The 16,849-nt window shown below is 55.2% G+C and overlaps 6 protein-coding genes across 6 annotated transcripts; 3 read left to right on the forward strand and 3 right to left on the reverse strand.

Moving 5' to 3' along the window:
- Positions 1-232: 232 nt before the first annotated feature.
- J4E85_000855 (uncharacterized protein) lies at positions 233-3,448 on the forward strand (the record flags this gene model as incomplete). Its single annotated transcript, XM_051465144.1, is given in 3 exon segments — positions 233-2,408; positions 2,425-2,558; positions 2,711-3,448. The coding sequence occupies 3 exon segments, from the start codon at positions 233-235 to the stop codon at positions 3,446-3,448; spliced, it is 3,048 nt and encodes a 1,015-aa protein (XP_051331665.1).
- A 695-nt stretch (positions 3,449-4,143) lies between these two features.
- On the reverse strand, positions 4,144-5,403 carry J4E85_000856 (uncharacterized protein; the record flags this gene model as incomplete). The annotated part of the gene is made up of 1 exon (XM_051465145.1): positions 4,144-5,403. The coding sequence occupies one exon, from the start codon at positions 5,401-5,403 to the stop codon at positions 4,144-4,146; it is 1,260 nt and encodes a 419-aa protein (XP_051331666.1).
- A 412-nt stretch (positions 5,404-5,815) lies between these two features.
- J4E85_000857 (uncharacterized protein) lies at positions 5,816-7,390 on the forward strand (the record flags this gene model as incomplete). The annotated part of the gene is made up of 2 exons (XM_051465146.1): positions 5,816-6,506; positions 6,558-7,390. 2 exons carry the CDS (start codon positions 5,816-5,818, stop codon positions 7,388-7,390), a joined length of 1,524 nt encoding a protein of 507 aa, XP_051331667.1.
- A 356-nt stretch (positions 7,391-7,746) lies between these two features.
- On the reverse strand, positions 7,747-10,358 carry J4E85_000858 (uncharacterized protein; the record flags this gene model as incomplete). Its single annotated transcript, XM_051465147.1, has 2 exons — positions 7,747-10,284; positions 10,338-10,358. The coding sequence occupies 2 exons, from the start codon at positions 10,356-10,358 to the stop codon at positions 7,747-7,749; spliced, it is 2,559 nt and encodes an 852-aa protein (XP_051331668.1).
- A 235-nt stretch (positions 10,359-10,593) lies between these two features.
- RPL7_1 (60S ribosomal protein L7) lies at positions 10,594-11,504 on the forward strand (the record flags this gene model as incomplete). The annotated part of the gene is made up of 4 exons (XM_051465148.1): positions 10,594-10,607; positions 10,655-10,763; positions 10,829-10,995; positions 11,045-11,504. 4 exons carry the CDS (start codon positions 10,594-10,596, stop codon positions 11,502-11,504), a joined length of 750 nt encoding a protein of 249 aa, XP_051331669.1.
- A 1,610-nt stretch (positions 11,505-13,114) lies between these two features.
- Positions 13,115-16,662, reverse strand: J4E85_000860 (uncharacterized protein; the record flags this gene model as incomplete). The annotated part of the gene is made up of 5 exons (XM_051465149.1): positions 13,115-14,101; positions 14,175-14,227; positions 14,275-14,914; positions 15,099-16,329; positions 16,391-16,662. 5 exons carry the CDS (start codon positions 16,660-16,662, stop codon positions 13,115-13,117), a joined length of 3,183 nt encoding a protein of 1,060 aa, XP_051331670.1.
- Between the last annotated feature and the right edge of the window lie 187 nt (positions 16,663-16,849).

Genomic DNA, 16,849 nt, shown 5'->3' on the forward strand with positions numbered 1-16,849 from the left:
GTCGCACCTGGCTATCGGTGAGGCACAAAGATCGCCCGGCGACGGCAAACGGATCGCCTTCATCTTGGCCTAAGAACCCTGGCCTGCGACCGACGGCTGGCCAAGCCATCTCACACGACCATCTTCGCTTGCGCGACACGACTCAACGCGCTCCACCCGTGCATGTCGCTGCTCTCTCCTCCCCGGGCGTGATTGTGTAGACACCGTCACCGTCACCCACCACCCACGCAGCATGAGCACGATACTCCACGGCGGCCACGGCGACTTCGGGGCCTGCACCACCCGCCATGGCGACAAAGCCGCGACGACGCACACCGAGACGATAGCAGTGAGCCACGCCGCCGCACCAGCAGCCGCCCTCAGCCTGTTCGAGTCCATCATCACCTCGTACCCGCCCGTCCTAGAGTCGCTCCTCGCCCAGATCTCCACCGTCACCCTCCTCGAACTCTACCACACATCACGGCACTTGCGCCACTTCCTGCAGCAGTACCCCCTCGCATGGAAGACGCTCTCCTTCCGCCTGCCCCAGCCCGCCGTCGCAGTGGGCTCGCCCGGCAACGAGACGCCTGAGAACCGGGAACGCCAGTCCAAGGCCTACTCGCTGAACGCCCTCCTCATACAGACCATACTACCGAACGGGTCACGATTGACCAGCCTGGACCTCTGCAACACGGCTGTGGCTGGCGTCTCGCTCATCGGCGACGTAGTTGGCCCGCGCAAGGACACCCTCCAGCACCTGTCGGTACGCGGCTGCAAGAACGTCTCCATCAAGTACCACATCGTGCCCTTCCTCGAGCCCTACACACTCAAGGACGCACCATGGATAAAGAAGGACCTCGCTCTGAAGAGCCTATACACCTACCGCTGTCGACACCACCGCCGGCGGCCCTATCTGCCCTCCTCCCTCATCCGGCGAGACTCCGATTCCGACCCTACCCACCAGCTCATCGAGATATGCCACCAGTTGGGGATATGGACAGATACAGCGTGGTGTCCGACCCCGGGCGGCAGGTGCAACCGGAGGAAGGACTACCATGCTGGAAGAGCAGGACCCCAGAACATGGAAGTCTGGGTACCCTTTGACCGGTTATGGCGATCGAGCAACCGCATTGGCCCGGTAGAAGGCACGACAAAGCTGGGCGAACACGATGGCAGATTATGGGAGATTGCCGAGACAGGAGAAGATGGCGAGCCACTCGGTCCCGAAGACGGGAACTCCGCCGGAGAAGGCAAACATGTCCCAGTGCACGAGCGGAGGAGCCACACTGCCTTTGTTGAAGAGGTCAAATGCGCCCAATGCAACGATCCTATCCTGGAGCGATGCGAGTCGTGCAGTGTCCGCATGCACTGCATGGGCTGCAGGAAGACGCTCTGTGCGAGCTGCGCTTTCAACAGGCCGATACCGAGGAAACGAGTCAAGACACGGCACTTCGCAAACCTGGCTTTTGGCAACAGCAGCACATTAGGCGGCACACTCGGTCACGCGTCAGGGTCTTCTGGACCACTGGAAGACCGGAGTCAAGAGGAAAAGGCCGACCAGAACCGCTTCTGGTGGGCCCCAGGCGCGAGCCGATCACCGAACCTCATGAACGAGGGTGCACAGGACGATGACGACTCTGATTCCGAAGACGGGAACAACGGTATGCCTGTACCACCTGCGAACCGCGAGCCTCCAAAACTGAACATGCATTGGTGCTGCCTTGAGCCTATCTTCTCCGGTGGCGGCGGTATTGCTGTTCTGGGTACTGGACTGGGTGGCCGAGGAGCGGATAAGATACGCGCAGCGCCTTTACCTCGCACGAAGGAGTATGAGGATCCGGACTTCAGCAACACACTTCGACCCGTGGACTACGTCCGGGAGTTGAAGAACAACGGCCTGTACGAATACGTGCTTGGGGAGGACGTTGACATCCTGTCGTACCTGAAGCAAGACTCGCTTGACCTACAACAACAAACATGTCCGAGAGGGCTGTGTAACGACTGCTATCGAAGCTTCCGGTGGAAAGTGTCATGTCGGGCTTGCAAAAACCCCATATGCAAGGAGCATGATTTCAGGGCACTAAAGGTCCGCAAGTGTGGCTATCGGGACCTACATACAGAGCGGGACCATGTGCGGTCACATAACGAGCCGCCACAACGCCTCGTCATACCCGAGTTCAACCCAAATAGGGCCAGTACACCGGATCCTGAACGCACACCCACAGCATCGTCATCGCATCTAGACTTCTACTCCACAGGTGACAACGAATCCGAGTCCTCCGAGACGCCCATGTCTCAGTCGCAGATCATGGTTGCTCCTCAGCACTCGTCAATCGATATGTCGACAACAACGTCCTTCAATTCTATTTCAAATCCCGAACCTTTCCAACTTGCCACCTCGCTATCGTTTGTTCCCATCAGCTCTGGGCGTCCGCGTTCCTTCAGCGTGTCTGGCGTCCGCGGTCGACCCACTAGTGCTTGGCCACCGAATTCGCAACGCGTTCCAATCAATCACCCTGTCACAAATCCTCTTCCCCTACCGTGCAATCCGCGGCATCCCGTTCAGTGGAGTGGTTGTGGTGCATACTTTTGCCAGTACCCGAGACCCGCAGGAGATGTCCGACCACAGTGTCCAGCAATTCTCAAGGAGTGCTCGGAGTGTGCAGTCCTTGTTTGCGATGTAAGTTTACTACCAATCCCTGATCATGACAGATCTCTAACATGTCTTTAGCAATGCGCGTCATCGAATCCAACTTGCACGTGCACATTCTGCACTGTCAACTACCACTGCCCGACATGCACACACAAACCCAATGTTCGTGCCAAATGCCGGCTTGAGGCGGAGATCAAACAAAAGAAAGAAGAGCAACTTCGTGCCATCGCCAAGCAGAGGAAAGACAAGGAAGAGCGCGGGCAAGCAGATGAGCTGGCTGGACAGATGTTCGAGTTCTTCACAACAGTCTATGATGAGAGCACTGTCAACCCGACCATGGATGGCCCCTCGTCATATACACATGAACTACCCATCCCAAGTCCGGACTCTATCACTGTGACAACAGAATTCGGCGTCATGGAGGAACCCGCAAACTTGACTACCATCAGTGCCTCGGGGCCTTCGCCGTATCACGCTGCCTACGACCATTCTGACGATGAAGAGAACAACGTCGAGATGACCGAAGACGTGAATGAGGAGGTCGAAGCACTTCAACAAGGACTAGCGCAGATGCACCTTACTCCTGTGCCAGGAATGAGTGCTCACATACTGCATCTACCGGTGGACGTCGAGGCTGAACACGTTCAGCACGACAGCGAGCAAGAACAGACTGAGGAAGTCAACGATACCGGTGCAGAGGCGGATATAGACACCGATGAACTTGACGCAGGTGCCGAAAGCACCTTTGTCGATGAGTCCGGAGACGATACTCTAGGCGGCGGTATTCTTACGCCTACGACTACACTCACAGCATGAGTCGCCACTCAACAACTTCGACAGTCTATCTCAACATGCAAAAGCAACGCATCGCTCATACAGCTCACTTCAACAACACCTCTCCAATATCATCCACAACGGAGACAGAGAAATACCAAATTGCACTTTAACGGAGTAAACAAAGGCTAAGGAAACTAACTTGTCTCTACGGAGCAAGAAACGATGGAGGATCTAAAGCAGGTGATACCCAACGGGAAGGAAATACGGTTCGAAAATAGGAAGTTTAGTTACGCTTTACTGGGGCTTTTGCTGGTGGGGAAATGGGAGGGTCATTTTACTGGTATATTGGAATTGGTATTTGAATTGGGACTGGAGTAGGAGTAAGTGGGGTTGGTATGGTATGGTAAGGGAGGGATATCTGATGGGTATCTTTATGGTTCCGCATTTTGGCGTTTTTTTCTTTCAACACTAGAGTATTGGGGTAGTCCAATGAGAATTTTGGACGTGGGTTTCCTGCTAGAATTTCTGTATGGTGTATGGCTTTGTTGGTTGATTGTGACTGTTCCATTCGCAATGTGTTTCGAGAGCAAAAAGCGGATATTGACTTCGTCATGAGAGTACCCTATATGAAGCTTTTCAAGATGTCAAAACACAGGATGTCACAACCAACACCGCATAACTTGGTATACACAAACATCATATCATATCATATCATTTGTCAACAGCCAGAAATCTTACTCCTTCTTGCTCAGAAGTACCTCCTTAACCACCTCAATAACCTGCTTAAACGCATCCTTAGGCGCAGCAACAACACCCTTGTTCTCCCTAAGCGTCCTTCCCAATCCAAAGTTCAGCGGCTTCCCATACGCATCGCTAACCTCACCACCCGCCTCCTGCACGAGCACAACACCCGCCGCGTGATCCCAAATCTTCTCCTGATACGTCTTGCTAACAGGTAGTCTGAGGTACAAGTCTCCCGCTCCACGCGCAATGGAACAGTACTTTGCCTGCGAATCCATGCGTACGGAGGGCTTGGTGATGCCTAGTTTGGATGCGATGGCGGCGTTGTCGCCTTGGGAGGAGTGGCCTGCTTCTACGGATTCGCAGAAGGTGGCTTGGGTTACGTCGGAGAGGGGTTTCATTTGTATGGGGTTGGCGGCTGTGAGGGCGCCGGCGCTGAGGGGGCGGCTTGTAGCGCCCTGGCCCTTGACGGCGCCGAAGAGCACGCCTTTGCCTTCTTTGTCGTCGGCGTCTTGTCCGGTGGTTGTGGTGAGCGGGGCTTGGTCGTCGACGGGCAGGTTGGGGCACCCGATTACGCCGACGGTGGGGACGCCGTCTACGAGGAGACCGAGACAGACTGCGTATTGTCCACCGCGCAGGAAGCCTTTTGTGCCGTCGATGGGATCGAGGGCCCAGATCCGGCCTTTGTTTCCACCCTCGCTGTTTCCTTGGTCGAGTGCTGAGAGCATGGCGTCTGCGCTCTTGATGGGTCCGCCGATCTTTTCCTCTGCGCTGCTGTCGGAGAGCTTCGCGGCTTGTACGAGGTCCCAGACGAGGTCGCGGAGCGAGTCGTTCTTGCGGAGGTCATTGGCGTCTTCTTCGCCAACGACTTCGTCTTCGGGGAAGGCGTGCTTTATCGATGCGATGATGAGGGCTTGTGCGCCGAAGTCGCCGATTGTGACGGGCGAGGAGTCGCTCTTGGAGAGGGTGCCTTTGGAATGGCTCGAGTAGACGGACTTTGTGAGGATGGAAGCGCGTTGGACGGCGAGGAGAGCAATCTCCAGTTCCTTTTCGTAGGCCATGGTGTGTATGCTTCGATTCGAGGTCGTGTATACGTGCTGTGAGGTATGAAGTGCGGCGGACGGGTAGATGTGGTGTTTCAATTGAGAAAGACGAGCGACACTGCGAGAGAACAGCGATGGATTGACAAGTGAGATAGCCAGGATGACGAGTGCGAGCAGGAAGAATCTTGATGGCGCAATTTGGGTGGGCATTGAACGCTAACACTAACAATCTTCAGCCCCTCCTTGTCGCTTTGGTGGGGTTCTGCACGCAGGTGGGTGGACGCGACGCAGCCCGCTGGCGCTGGCCTTGGCGCTGCGGGCGGAGGTTACTGCATGGGGAATCGGGTCGCCGCCATGGCAACAACACTCTCGTCAACGGGTTTCAACTGCTGTTAGTGCACAGACATTCGAGATTGCGGTCCCTTCTGGTGAAGTGCAGCTTTTATCATATCATTTCGACTGCGACTGGTCGATGCTGAGTGAATAGACGGACCTGGCATTCGACTCGAGTGGACGTAAACAAAGATCGGCACACGACTCTACGACGCGCGCATCCCAATATTCCAATCCGAACGATCCGCCTTTCCACCCGAATCATCGCGGACTCATTCACTCCGGCACCATGACTTCAACAGAGCAGCAGCCTGCGCTTGCGACCACGAAGCGCAAGTTCCACAAGCTCCTCGATAACCTCACCGCAAGCAACTCGACGACTTCTCTCGCGAGCACCCTCCAAGAATCAAATGCATCGACCGCGTCCCTCTCCGCGCTTTCGGAACCAGACAGCCCTGAACATCCGAACAAGCGTCCGCGCAGCGCAAACCTGAGCATGGAGCGCCAGAGAGGCATATCGGAAGGACAGGAGCGCATACGGCAGCTCAAGGAACAGCTTATGACGCCGCGGAGGGAAAAGACTATCAAGGTTGTAGGCAAGACTGTTGTCACGCCAAAAGCCTCGACGCCGCGTAAAGCACCCAACTTCCAGCCATACAGCCAAGAACACTTTTTGGAGAGGCTCAAGACATTCGCAGATGTGAGGAAGTGGACGACCAAGCCAGATGCGATCAACGAGGTCGAGTGGGCGAAGCGGGGCTGGAGTTGCGATATCTGGAACACCGTGGCTTGCAAAGGTGGATGCGAGAACCGTGTTGCGGTGAAGCTGAGGCCGAAGCGGAAAGATGCGAACGGAAAGGATCTGGAGATGAGCGAGGATCTGGCTTTCGATATCGACGACGCTCTGATAGAGCGATACAAGGATCTCATTGTGGAGGGACATTCAGACGACTGCCTGTGGAGAAAGCGAGGGTGTCAAGGTATGAGGATACAACCAGTAGGAGCGGCAACACGACTAACGACCCAAACAGAAGACATCTACCACATCCCCATCGCATCACGCACCAAGAGCTCAGCAGAACTCCTCGACCGATACCGCTTCCTCAAAGCCATATCCGCCGACCTCCCCCTTCTCGAACACATCACCTACCCCGACCCACCCATCCAACAAATCCTCGCCCGCGTCCCCTCCTCCTTCTTCACATCCACCGGCACCCAACCCCCGCTCTCACCCAGCGACACCGTAGCCTTCGTCTTCGCCCTCTTTGGCTGGACCGGCGTCTCCGAATCCCGCATCTCCCTCGCAGTATGCAACCACTGTTTCCAGCGCCTGGGTCTGTGGTTGTCATCTGCTACGCGCCTCACAGAGATGAGCAAGAAACTAGATGTGCCGATCGAGAGCCTACGGCTCAACCTCCTAGAGTCCCACCGCGAACATTGCCCCTGGAAGAACGCCGACATCCAAGCCAACGAAAAAGACAGTCCAATAGCCAACATGCCCGCCTGGCAAACCCTCCAATTCATGCTCCTCGGTCGGCACAAAGACATTCCTACCTCTGGCTCTGGCATGCACACCCCGTCTAAACAAACACCACGCAAATCGCACCAGCAACACGCCCGGAACAACGATAGCGTGGACATTGGCAGTGAGCTCGAGTATCCGCGCGGCAGCTTTGATAGTGTCGAGCGACCGAAAGATGTGGACGAGGATGAAGACGGCGGTCTGAGAGAGAAATGGAGTAAACTCAAGGCGAAACTGAAGCGTAGTGCGAGTAAGAAGAGCTTGAAGAGTATGAAGAGTGGGAAGAGTGTTAAGAGCGGGAAGAGTGTTGCGACGAAAGCGGGGGATAAGGAAAAGTCTTAGAAGGGCTTTTTGAGATATCGTTTTGCGTGAGTCTGTGTGGTTTATCCTTGGTTCGGTCTCTGAGCACGGGTTCATGATGGGGAAGGGAAGGGATGGGGAGTTCAAAGTATGTTTTGTAGTTTTTTCGGAATACCCCTTGTAATACACGTTGTCGGAGCTCATGATCTAAGAGGCGATGAAGATGTTGAAAGATTGCATCATGACATTCATACATAGATATGCGTGATAGAGTAAGAAGCTAAGCTCTAGATGATACCTAAGAAAAGATAAAACGCCAACCCAAATGCAAACCAGATGATGAGCCAAAGCCAGAATGCTCTAATAATGACTTTTCCGTCGTGAAGAGATGACAATGCCTAAGCACCGCCCTCCATCTTCACGTCGTCGTCTTCAACCTCAACCTTCATAGCGCCCTCTTCCTCTTCGGCAACCATAGCCTCGGTGGCTTGCTCGCCGTCACTAACATCTCCCTCATCCTTCACCTTGGCATCATCCTCGCCTGCCTCTTCAGCATCACGAGCTTGCTGCTCCGCCTTGGCCTTGTCGGCAACATGGTTGATGATCTCGGTATCCTTCTCGTTGAACAACCTAAGCAGCATGGCCTTGCGGTCATCCTTGTCGACCATCAAGTTGGCGCTGCCGGGATGTCTCCAGAGAGGAAGCACCATGCGGAACGGAATGCCCTTCTCATCGTCTTTCTCGACGCGGATGAAGCAGCAGCCCACGTCCATCTGTTGGAGCTGCGAGCCGACTTCGCCGAGACCGGTGTCACCCTCCTTGGGTAGCTTGGGGAACATCTCGCGGATGAGCTGGTGAAGGGTTTCCTTCTTCTCTAGCTTAACTATGCGCTTTCTTGCCCATGGCTCGAGGATACGGATACCCTCGTTTTGTAACCTCCATGGTGCTTGCGTGCGGTCCTGGTCCTTGATCTTGTGCGCGACGAACATGACGACACCGCAATGTATGAACTTCATGCCACGGTCTTTGTTGAGTGTGAGGATAGTCCTGGCCAGATCCGAGGTGTAGTAGATCTTGTTAAGCGAGAGACCCTCCTTGTTCTTGACCATGAAGCGGTCGCGTGGGAAGCGATCGTCGATGCCAAAGAAGTTCATGATGGAGGCGATGGTTGCATCGTCAGAGGGGAGGTATTCAAAGTACTCCTTCGCTTGGGACTGATTCTCGGGCTTCAAGCGGGCAGCTGAGCCGTTAGTGGCAGGCTTTGCGTCTGGTGTTTGAGCTGCCTCAGCGACTGCATCCTCGGTCTTGGCCTTCTTGGGGGCTTCGGTATCTTCATCCTCCTCCAGCTTACGCTTCAGGGGAGCCGTCTCAGAGGTCTCATCTGCAGACTCCGTCTTGGTAGCATCGGCTTCAATCACGTTCTCAGCAGGAGTGGGGATCGATGAGTCGGTGGTCGTGTCGGCGGTGGCGTGTGACCTCTGGGCCTTAGCCAAGTTCTCTGGGTTCTGTACCTGCGCAATCTTGATGTCATCCACCTTCTCAAGGATGGCGATGAAGAAACCGCCAGTATCTTGCAAATGTGGGTAAACACGAATGCAGTTTTCAAGAGGGATGCGCTCTTCCTCGGACTTCGGTACAGGGGGGAAGCATCCGGGAGTGACCTTGGTGGAGAACTGACGTTCGGGCTCTTCGGCCTCGTACTTTGCCCTCGCTTTTTGGTAGGCTTCCCAGTTGGTGAACATGTGAGCGGTCTTCTCTCCTCCAGCAGTGACTGACGATGTGTCGAGCACCTTCCACACGTTGAGACCAGGCTTTCGCTTGAGGTTTGGCAGGTGGTCTGAGCAGTCCACGAGTCGGACCTTGGAGTTACCACCGCAAGCCTCGATGGCTGCTGCGACGACAGCCTCGTTCTCCACGGGGTTCAAACTGCAGGTTGAGTACACCATGCGACCTCCCTTCTTCAGCATCTGAAGACCTCGGAACAGGATGCGCAGCTGGAGTCCGTGAAGACCAAGACCGTCCTTAGGCGTCCACTTCTGCCATACGTTTGGGTTCTTGCGGGCTGTTCCGTCACCAGAGCAAGGCACATCAGCCAAGATCCTGTCGTACTTCAGGTATTGTTTCCTCTGGCCGTCGCTGGGCAGTTCGATCGAAGGGAAAATGGAGGCGTCGTGTTGGGTTACGATAAGGTTGGGGAAGTTGAGTCGCTTGACCTGGTGGACCAACATGCCGGCGCGCTTGTAGTCGGAGTCGTTCGCGATAAGGAGACCTGTTGAACGCCCGTCGTCGCTGTAGTCACCGTCCTGACCAAGGTCGACCGATTCGCCATTCGCTACACGCTGTACGCGCTCTTCCTCGTCGCCGTGAATCATCTCAGCCAACTGTGCCGACTTGCTTCCCGGTGCTGCGCACATGTCGAGGACTACCATGCCTGGCTTGACGTCGAGAAAGTGTGGCGGTATCATGCTGACAACCTCCTGTCTGCTGATGTTTCCGGACGCAGCTTCGGCGACGAGGAACTTCTGGAAGTCGGCAAAGGGCGCATGTCGTCGAATGACCTTTTTGTGCGTCTTCATGTGCCATACGAGCTCATCGGGGAAGGCCTGGACTGCCTCGGGAGGCGAAACGGGCTTGCCTTCGAACTGCTTGGATGCGATCGCCGGGATGTAGCGCTGCTTGAAGATCTCGCGCACTGCGAGGGCATCGGACTTAGTGCCAGTAAAGCGGAAACTGTTGGGCAGATCGGTCTGGAGAGCCTTCCACATCTCCTCGAACTCTGCTTCTTCCAGGAATCCTCCCATGCGATAGTAGCTCTCGAAGAGCTCATTCTTGCGCTCAATGGTGGACCATGGCTCCGAGCGCGTATCACGTCCTCCACCACCACCGCCGCCGCCGCGACCTTTACCCTTGCCGCGAAATGGTTTGCGACCACCGCCCTATGGAAGTCAGTGGGCGTTATCTATGTGTGGCGCATGCTGTATCTACTCACGCGACCGCCGCCTCGTGCCATTGCTGCGAGTAGGTATAGGTAAAGGGTTGAATTTGCAAACCTGCCGCAGCTGTCGCAAGTTGGTAGCTCTCAGGAAAATGTCGATAGCTTCGAGAGGCGGGCCAATAGAGCGGGGCATTAGCGCTGCACTCGATCTTGGCGGCCACACTAGCGCCCGCACATGAATTTCGAACTGGGCTACCGAACTTTCTTCCTCCAGCTTCCGACAACAACAAGGATACTAACCACCAGCAAAATGGCCCGCTCATCGTGAGTATACCGCGCTCAATTCACCGCAACTCAGCTAACGATTCCAGCGTCCCTACCCAGAATGACATCGCTGTCCCCGAGTCGGTGCTCAAGAAGCAGAAGGCCCACCAGAAGACCAGCGACTCCCAGGCCGCTGAGTTGAAGAAGAAGCGTGAGGTATAACAGTCTCCCAGAACCTGCGCAAGCAGATAGGAGTTCCACAGTTGGCTAAGATTTCTTAGGCCAGCAAGCAAAAGCGCGAGGTCATCAAGGAGCGCGCCGCCAAGTACACCCAGGAGTACGCAAAGGCCCAGCGCGATGTCATCGAGGCCAAGCGTGCCGCGAAGCGTGACAACTCTCTCTTCGTCCCCGCCGAGTCCCGCCTCGCCTTCGTTGTCCGTATCAAGGGGTATGTTGCAGTTTTCCACATCTGCAAAATCTTTTACTAACCCGCGCAGTATCAACAAGATCGACCCCAAGAAGCGCAAGACCCTCCAGCTCCTCCGTCTTCTCCAGATCAACAACGGTGTCTTCGTCAAGCTCACCAAGGCCACCAGCGAGATGCTGAAGATCGTCGAGCCTTTCGTCGCCTACGGATACCCCAACTTGAAGACCGTCCGCGAGCTTGTCTACAAGCGCGGTTACGGAAAGGTCAACAAGCAGCGTCTGCCGATCACCGACAACGAGCTCATCGAGGCCAACCTCGGCAAGTTCGGTATCACCTGCATTGAGGACATCATCCACGAGATCTACACCGTCGGCCCCAACTTCAAGGCCGTCTCCAACTTCCTCTGGCCCTTCAAGCTCTCTTCCCCCACTGGCGGTTTCCGCACCCGCAAGTTCAAGCACTTCATCGAGGGTGGTGACCTTGGTAACCGCGAGGAGTTCATCAACCAGCTCGTCAGGCAGATGAACTAGGCTGTTGTGCTTTTTGTTCAATGGGTGGAGTAAACGGTTAGCTTCAAAACGATACCATGAAGATCACGACTACTGGTCGCCCACTCCTCGACGGAGGATGGAGGGCAGGCCGAGCCACATGCTCTGGTTAGCTTAGACAAGTCTTCTGCACATCAGCTGAAGGAAGAATTCAAAAAGTTCATTCCAAAAAGTCTTTCCCATTTTTGTTTGATTGTAACGTGTCGATGTTGATGTCGTGCCACTGAGGACTTTTGACTCGTTGACTCAGTACCCCATGTCAAACACGTCGTCCTTCTCCGCCTTGTTTAAATCTTCCTGACTTCGGCTCTTTAGATGCCAGAGCTCTCGTAAACGATTCAGACTCAGACGTTCGACTCGCCATTCTGATGCACTTCGTTGCTCTATCTCAGCTTTTCGTCGTGAGAGGAGTCGGGGTAGTGAGAAGGGATTGGGTCCGTAGTGGACGATCATGTAGAGACACATGTTTGTTCTGGGAAACGCGTTGGGCTGTGGAGGATGGTGAAGCAGCTTTGGTAGCTTTTTGCACTGGGGTGAATGTGGTGTTTGTACGTGATGGGGTTGGATTTAGATTTGCTAGTGACGTGGCGATTGAGCAATGGTGACAATCAAACGGTGTAAACGGGAATCATAAAGTGGTAGAGTTATTAAACAGAGTGAATTTGTGCATGTGGTAGTAAGCAGTGAGGTGATACTCATGCGACCATAGAAGTCTACATGGTAAAACGGGGTGTGAGTCAAACACGCCCTTACGAGTTATGACCCTACACTACCTCAATTCAGCTCAACATAGATCAAGCCTTGGGATACTCTATGAGCCCGTAACTGAGATGGTATCTGGGCATGGTGTGGCACGACTGCGAACGGAGACGGTAACTAGGTATGGAAGGGATGCGGAAGAAACATCAAGGGATGCGAAAGGAAGGGAGGATGGAAGGATAACAAAGACCCGACTAGAAGGTTTCTTTGATACGGGTATGCGGGTTGTTTTGCAGAGCTGCAAACGTCTTTGTGGAGAGGGTGTGATTCCGATTGAGTGCCGTTGTGGTGGGTGGTGCGGAGTGTTGTGTGGAAGGACGGGAGTGGAGGAGAGCAGGAGGAATGAAGCTGCAGGGGCGTGGATGGCCATGGTAGAAGAGGAGGTTGTAGTAACTTGGATAGACTCTCAAGTATTCTTAGGGTAGAAGTATGATACCCGCATGTTCCGGTGTGGTGAGAGTTTTCCGATTCTCTGGTGGGCGCGCATGTCGACCTCATGATCGCTTCGATCACTACAGCATTCGACAATGAACACACAGAGTGACAACCCGAAATGTCTCATGGATTGAAAACATCTATCATACAGCCATCCATAACCTCGTTGCCATTCTTCTCACAGCGGCATGGCGCCTATCGGAGACCGCCGCCTTCCGGCTTATCCAGCCCTGCCCCCACGTCCGCGACTGTGCCGCAGATGTACAGAAGGGCGGGTAAGAACAATACCCGGTATCATTTTACTCGATACCATCAAGTACAGTAAGCCGACGGGCAATGTTATTCCCGGCTCTTACATCGAGGCTGAGAGCCGATTCTCGGAACACCGACACCAAACTCTACATCCCAGTCCCGCCTGTGCCTCCTGGACCAAAGAAAAACCCGTCGAAAAGATCCAAGCCGTTGCCCTGTTGAACATTGTCAGCACGTGTACTTCCATTGTAGCGAATAGTAGCGATAGTGAGGGGGGAACTTACGTCACTCCAATCATGTGTCCCATCACCGAACCCCATTCCAAAGCCTATGCCTACATCTTGCAGCCCACCACTTCCTGCATCGGCACCATTACCGCTTGCGCCCTGCACGGGGAAACTGTCTAGGAAATCTAGATCAGAGAACCCCAAATCGGGATAGCTGGACGTGATATTCTGTGAGAAATTGTTGTAGGGGACCTGATTGCTAATTTGGTAGGGCGATGGCATCGATGGATTAGTAGGCGGAGACGTGGGAAAGGTATTTTGCTGGCTCGGACTAGTCATGTTTGAACTTTGGGCGAAGAAGTTGTTTTGTTGCTGCTGCTGTTGGAGGTGGGGGGTGCGCAGTTGAGGAGAGATCTTTAGATCCGCTGTGAAGGGCTGCATTTGAGACTCGGATTTCATGGGTGGGGGAGGGGGTCTCATGGCGTTGACTTGGTTGCTTACGCGACTGAAAGACCGTTTGTCGGTCTCGTCGTCGGAGAAGAGGTCTTTGAGGTTCATGTCGAAGCGTGGCATGGGTCGACGCTGCTGCTGTTGTTGCTGTTGGCCAAAGAAGTTGGCTGTGTTTCTTGGTGCGTAACCTTGCATGTCTGTGTCTGACCTAACGTCTGCATCGGCTGCAGATGTGTATGCAGTGGTTGGTGAGGTTTGTGTCGGGTACTGCTGTTGCTGCGGAAGTGACCGCAGAGCTTGCGGCCCGAAGCCGGTGGTGGACATGCACATCTGAATGGTCGCTTTGCTCATCCGATCGAATGCATCGCGGCATGCTTCTGCGGGCGGGCATTTGTCGATTAGGTCACCCAGCACGGATGTCGCGGCAAGGACGGTGAAGTCGACGTCGTCAAGAGACTGCATTGGTTAGACATGTATGTTACACCAACAAAACGTACCCACAGCAGTACGGAAATTCGGACCGACTTACCAATAAACTGCGTACATGAACGCTGTGCCACACTGCGTAGAGGAAGGATATACCTGCAAATGTCAGCACTGTGGGTACCGGTGAAGATGATGTAGTTTACCAGCCATGAAGAGATGATGTGTCGCCAAAAACGTGTAGTTGACAAGATGTACGCGGTGCAACTGTCTATACAGCTTCAGAACCTTCTGACCGGCTTCAGCTACCTTGAGGAAGACGAGATCTTCGTCTTCGCGCTCCTCAAGATTGCTCATGGAAGGACTTCCCATGTCGGAACCAGTATTTCCCAGCTCTTCCTGCAGGCCAGAGGGAACGACCAGGCTCTGTCGGTACAGCATAATCAATGCTTGCCAGTAGTTGAGCTCTAGGAACAGTGGCGAGAACTGCACGCCAGCATCGAGCTGCGTTGGTGCCGAGTCTTTCCATTCCAGTAATCGTCTGTCGATATCTACGCGCCACGCGCGGAACGACTCAAAATTGATCAGGAACGGCGAAGGCAGCTTGGTATGCATGAACTCATTGCTCTGATTGGCACCACTCGCTCGTGCCTGTTGTGCCTGCCGATGTTGTAGGACTTGCAAAATTTCAGACTGCAGTAGTCTCAACCGGAAGTAATGGTGGGCCACAATCTTGTATGTCGGCTTCTCTTGATGCACTGGCGGTTCCAGGAAACCTTCCTTGGTAATGTAGCGATCATCGAGGAGCGAAGGGAATTCGGTAGTCACAATCTGGTCTGTGATACCCTATGCAGCTGTTAGTCACGCATCGAATTTTGAGAGCACGAGACCATGTTGGAAAGTCGGTGTCGAACATCCCGATCCTCGATATGTCCCCTGGTAAAGACTGCCGCACATGCATGCGGGATCGTGACATAACCGACATAACCGGTAGTACCATACGAAAATGAAGACCCAGGAAAGTACTTACGAAAGGTCTGCCAACACACGTGCTGACCAGTCTGTCCAACGAGTAGACGCACCACCACAAGCGTCTCCGTAGGTCCCTGACCCACTGCCTGCGGCCCCTCTCCTTTGCATCTATTTTCGAAGGGTTCCCGCCGCTGGCAGCCGTCGTGTTCCCGTTACCCTCAGTTTTGAAGGCCGCGGTTCCAGCAGACTGGTCTTCCGCACCCGCCCCGTCGATACCCACGCCATCCTCGTAATGCAACCCTAGGTCCACTCCAAGACGGACAGCAACGCCCACAATGTACCACAGTCCAGGGGCAACAGGTCTCAGCAGCGCAAAGCCCGCGAGCAGTAGCACAGCTTGCAGCTCCTCCAGGCCACCGCCGAAGCCGTCGGGACGGTCCGCAGCGGGAGAGGAACCCAGGAAATTCTCTAGGTGCACAATGGCGGATGCGTGGTACTCCTCGGGCTGGTGCTGGTGGCCTGCAAGTCGCCGCTTCTTGCTACTCGGCGGTGATGATCGTGATTTTGTTGGTGAGCGCCCGTGATCCGACGTCGGCGAGCCCTCAGAGTCGGAACTGCCCAGGATAATGCCAGCGCCTATGGCAAACACGATGTTGAGCATGTACGACTCTCGTGATGTGCGGTGCCGTTCACCGGAAGCGTACACACGCTCAAACATTTCCATAAACTCGCCCCGATGCAAGATGGGGATTTGTGGGTTTGCGTGCTCAAAGTACAGCTCAACAAGACGCGACCCGAGCTCTCGGTCTGGGAAGGGCGCCTGCCGTATGGTAGGTTTGGTCTGCAGCCCGAAGAAGGAGTCGCGCATCGAGGTGCCGCTGTCCACAACATTGCTCGTTACTTTGGCGCCCCGATTGCTGCCGCGCTCAGAGGAGGAGCCTGACACTGAGCTCTTGACGGCAGCAAACACGACGCGGGCAAAGGATATGCCGGATGTGGAGCCCAGATATCGCGGGTCACTGGCGCCTTGCACCGAGACCATTCCGATGTTGGACACGAGCTTGGTCAGCTTCTCGCGATCGTACTTGTCGCTCTCCTCCTTGGCCTGAGCAGCCGAGGGTTTGGTACTGCCATTGCGCGGCGGCGGCGCGGCGGATATGGGTCGTGGTGTGGCGGCGCCATTGGAGGCAAAGGCCGGGTTGAAGTCGTCGGGCTCTTGGAAGGCGATCGAGTTGTCGCGCAGGAGCGACTCGAGGTAGGCGATTCTGGTTTCGCAGTAGAATACATAGCTGTAGCGCTCGTCAGTCGTAGCCGCGGCGACTGCCCATAGCTCCCCTCGTAACTGCGTACCTGCGCGGAATCTCTCGCTTGGTGATGGGGTCGTAGCCGACGCACTTGACGCCGGCCTTGTCGCAGGAGGCGCACGAGGGCAGGCGCTGGTCGCAGCGGTTCTTGCGCAGGCGGCAGCGGTTGCAGGCGCTCACATTGCGGAAGGAGCTCGACGACGACGAGGCAGGCGCGGCGGGCGAGGCAGGCTTCACCGTCGACGCGGGCGAGTCTGAGGGCGAGGGCCGGTCGCCGTCATGAGACGCCTCGTCCAAGGAGCGCTTGAGGCCGCTCATCAGGGCGCATGGCAAGAAAGTCCGCAGGGTTCGGGCTAGTGAAGCTCGCGCACGTCTGGCGTCTATTCTCCGAGCTCTCGCTGAACGGGCGGGCAGCTTTCTTGCTCCCCCGCACTCTGGATCAGGACGTCAGCAACAGCGACCACTGCGGACGGCGTGGATAGGGCTGCGGATTGCGATTGCACGG

Source organism: Alternaria conjuncta, assembly GCF_024043145.1.
Source record: "Alternaria conjuncta strain BMP 0040 chromosome Unknown scaffold_1, whole genome shotgun sequence".
NCBI classification, from domain to species: domain Eukaryota; kingdom Fungi; phylum Ascomycota; class Dothideomycetes; order Pleosporales; family Pleosporaceae; genus Alternaria; species Alternaria conjuncta.